At 50.1% G+C, this 2,918-nt stretch overlaps 1 protein-coding gene across 1 annotated transcript; it reads left to right on the top strand.

The window, feature by feature from the left end:
- The first annotated feature begins 669 nt into the window (after positions 1-669).
- LOC141022424 (serine/threonine-protein phosphatase 7 long form homolog) lies at positions 670-1,620 on the top strand. Its single transcript, XM_073498668.1, has 4 exons — positions 670-823; positions 903-1,218; positions 1,297-1,398; positions 1,474-1,620. The coding sequence occupies exons 1-3, from the start codon at positions 699-701 to the stop codon at positions 1,303-1,305; spliced, it is 450 nt and encodes a 149-aa protein (XP_073354769.1). The 5' UTR covers positions 670-698; the 3' UTR covers positions 1,306-1,398; positions 1,474-1,620.
- Positions 1,621-2,918: the final 1,298 nt, after the last annotated feature.

The following is a 2,918-nucleotide window of genomic DNA, read 5'->3' as shown; positions in this document are numbered from 1 at the left end:
CTGATGATGCTAATGAGGACATGGTGAAGACATATGCTCGTGTCTACATGTGGTACGTGATATCCAGGACAATGTTTGCTGATGGCACAGGCAAGAATGCTCCATGGATGTGGCTGAAGGCGTTGACTGTCTTCGATAGCAAATGGAGTTGGGGTTCGGCGACACTAGCTTACTTGTATCGACAGGTATGAAGTTGTTTCCTTTTCACTTCATTGATACATTATCAATGCGCTCTTGCGGCAAATTTGACCATGTTCTCTTTTATGTGCAGTTGGACGAAGCCTGTTGTAGGCACACTGGAGGTATTGGTGGTTGTCTGCTCGCACTTTCCATATGGAGCTGGGAGCGTTTGCCGGTTGGACGACCGAAAACCGTGAAGTACGAGGATTGGGACGATAAAGGCGACCCACTACGGCTCCCCACTTGGGCTTACAAGTGGGATGTGTTAAATGAGACGACGGATGACCCCTCGGTAATGTACAAGTTGTACAAGAGCGAGCTGGACGCGATCACGCCTGAGCAGGTGAACCGACATTGCATAAGTGATTATCATGCTTGTATCGTAACTCGATATCAATTTTGCATTCAATCCCATTTTGCAGGTGGAATGGGAGCCGTATGGAAAAGGAGAGAGTTTTGGTAACCCTATAGAGTTCAGGCTGAATCCGATATGCATTAGGGGTAGAGATCTCTGGCATATGCGGTGCCCACTGATATGCAACTGGGCGGTTGAGCTTCACCTGCCACATCGGGTGTTCCGCCAGTTTGGTTTGTTCCAGCCACACCCGCCAGAGTGGGAGGACACGGACAAGTTGCTACACGCGTAAGATATAATTAACCTTGAGCACTTAGCAGCTTCTCGACGGTTTCAATGATGCTAATATTCTGTTTCTAACTTGCAGGTTGGATAGGAAAAAGCAGCGGAAGATCAAGGATTGGGCCAACCATCACAGGAAGTATGTCGTGCAGTTCGCTCTTAGTGTGGAGCAAGCAAGGGCTAGAAAACGAGCCCATCTTCGTGAGCACTGCCCGATCGCGTTCAACAACTATCTCACATGGTTTCTTGCAAGTACCCGCGTGAAGGTATGCCAGCCGGCGTATGCTGAGGAGATTCTGGAAGAACCCACCGTTTTTGATGAGGTAGCCCAGCACCAGTACAACGCATTAGTCAGGAAAGGCAACTCAGTGATGCCTTCAGCTCCAATGATGAACTTTGTGGTTAGCCCTTTTTGCTTTTCCATTCGCACTATTCACATCTTCGCTTGCCTAACACTTTGATACCGTTTCTGTTCATAGCGTGCCTAGATCAAGAAAGCAGCTGATGAGACCGAGACTATTCTGGAAACAACCCCGGCTGGCAAAAGCGATGGGGAAGGTGCACTTCGAGCATTCATTAAGGTTCACATCTCCTTCAAACTAGCACTTAACATTTGTTGGTACGTTCCATGTCTCATTCACTTGTACATGTTGCAGCGCCAGGGCCAAAAGTTAAGGCGGCTATCAAACCTTTTCGGTTGTCGTGACCCCGAGTATGTATCACCAGAACGGTCTAGGTCGGCGACACCATCAGATCCCGCTTCGGGGCAGAGCCATGGTGAACCTTTCGAGGATGAGGATGTGGGTGTGGTCACCCAAGAGGTATGTCATGATGATATATATCCATTTGTTGATGCATTGCTAACTATATCCTCACACACGGTCTTTCCATACCTTTTGTTGATGCATAGGTTGCTGATGATATGACCTTGGGGACGTACCTGGCTCGGTCTGCATACGAGTTGAAGCCTAGGAAGGGAATCAACAAGTACACACCTGAAAACTTCACCCAAAGAGGCCAAAGAGGCAAAAGGACGGTCGGCACCTCGCGGATGGCAGCTTTGGATGACTATTTGGATGACGATGTCGAACCGGAGCCGGAGCCGGAGCCGGAGCGGGTTCCTCTTTCTAGGAAGGTGAAGAAGATAAGCGTCAAGATGGGGGGGGGGAGGAGCCAGCAAGCGTGGAAAGCACTAGTCATCGACATTTTTTTATAATGTTGAACTTAGAGTGGAATTTGTTATGTCGTTGAACTTGGAGTGGTCGTACCTGTAATGTGGAATTTGTTATGTCGTTGAACTTGGAGTGGTGGTAGCTCTATGTTAAACTGGAACTTATTGTGATGGTCCTTTCTAAGAAATGATGTCTGTGGTGAACCCTTTTTGAACCTTAATGTTTCTTATACGAATTGTTGAAAACTGTGGCTGAAAATGACCCAGTAGAGGGGGGAGGAGGCACAGAAGGTAGGCCTCCAGTTTGAGGCAAAAAATTTGCTAAGTGTTTGTGCAGCGCCTAGCTCGGGGGCGCCACACTATACGGTGCAACGCCTAGCTCGCAGGCGCTGCACTGTATAGTATAGCGCCTCCAAGCTAGGCGCTGCACAGGTCTGTAACTTGCCATACCTTCTGTTGCTCTCTGGATAGCTACAGACCTGTGCAGCGCCTAGCTTGGAGGCGCCACACTCTACAGTGCAGCGCCTGCGAGCTAGGCGTTGCACCGTATAGTGTGGCGCCCCCGAGCTAGGTGCTGCACAGGTCTGTAGCTATCCAGAGAGCCACAGAAGGTATGCCTCCAGTTTGAGGCAAAAAATTCGCTAAGTGTTTGTGCAGCGCCTAGCTTGGAGGCGCCGCACTCTACATTGCAACGCCTAGCTCGCAGGCGCTGCACTGTACAGTGTGGCGCCTCCAAGCTAGGCGCTGCACAGGTCTGTAGCTATCCAGAGAGCAACAGAAGGTATGGCACTCTGGATAGCTACAGACCTGTGCAGCGCCTAGCTTGGAGGCGCCACACTCTACAGTGCAACGCCTAGCTCGCAGGCGCTGCACTGTACAGTGTGGCGCCTCCAAGCTAGGCGCTGCACAGGTCTGTAACTTGCCATACCT

This window comes from Aegilops tauschii, chromosome 5 (genome assembly GCF_002575655.3).
Source record: "Aegilops tauschii subsp. strangulata cultivar AL8/78 chromosome 5, Aet v6.0, whole genome shotgun sequence".
In the NCBI taxonomy this organism is placed as follows: Eukaryota; Viridiplantae; Streptophyta; class Magnoliopsida; order Poales; family Poaceae; genus Aegilops; species Aegilops tauschii.
This window is presented reverse-complemented; position numbering and strand designations above follow the sequence as displayed.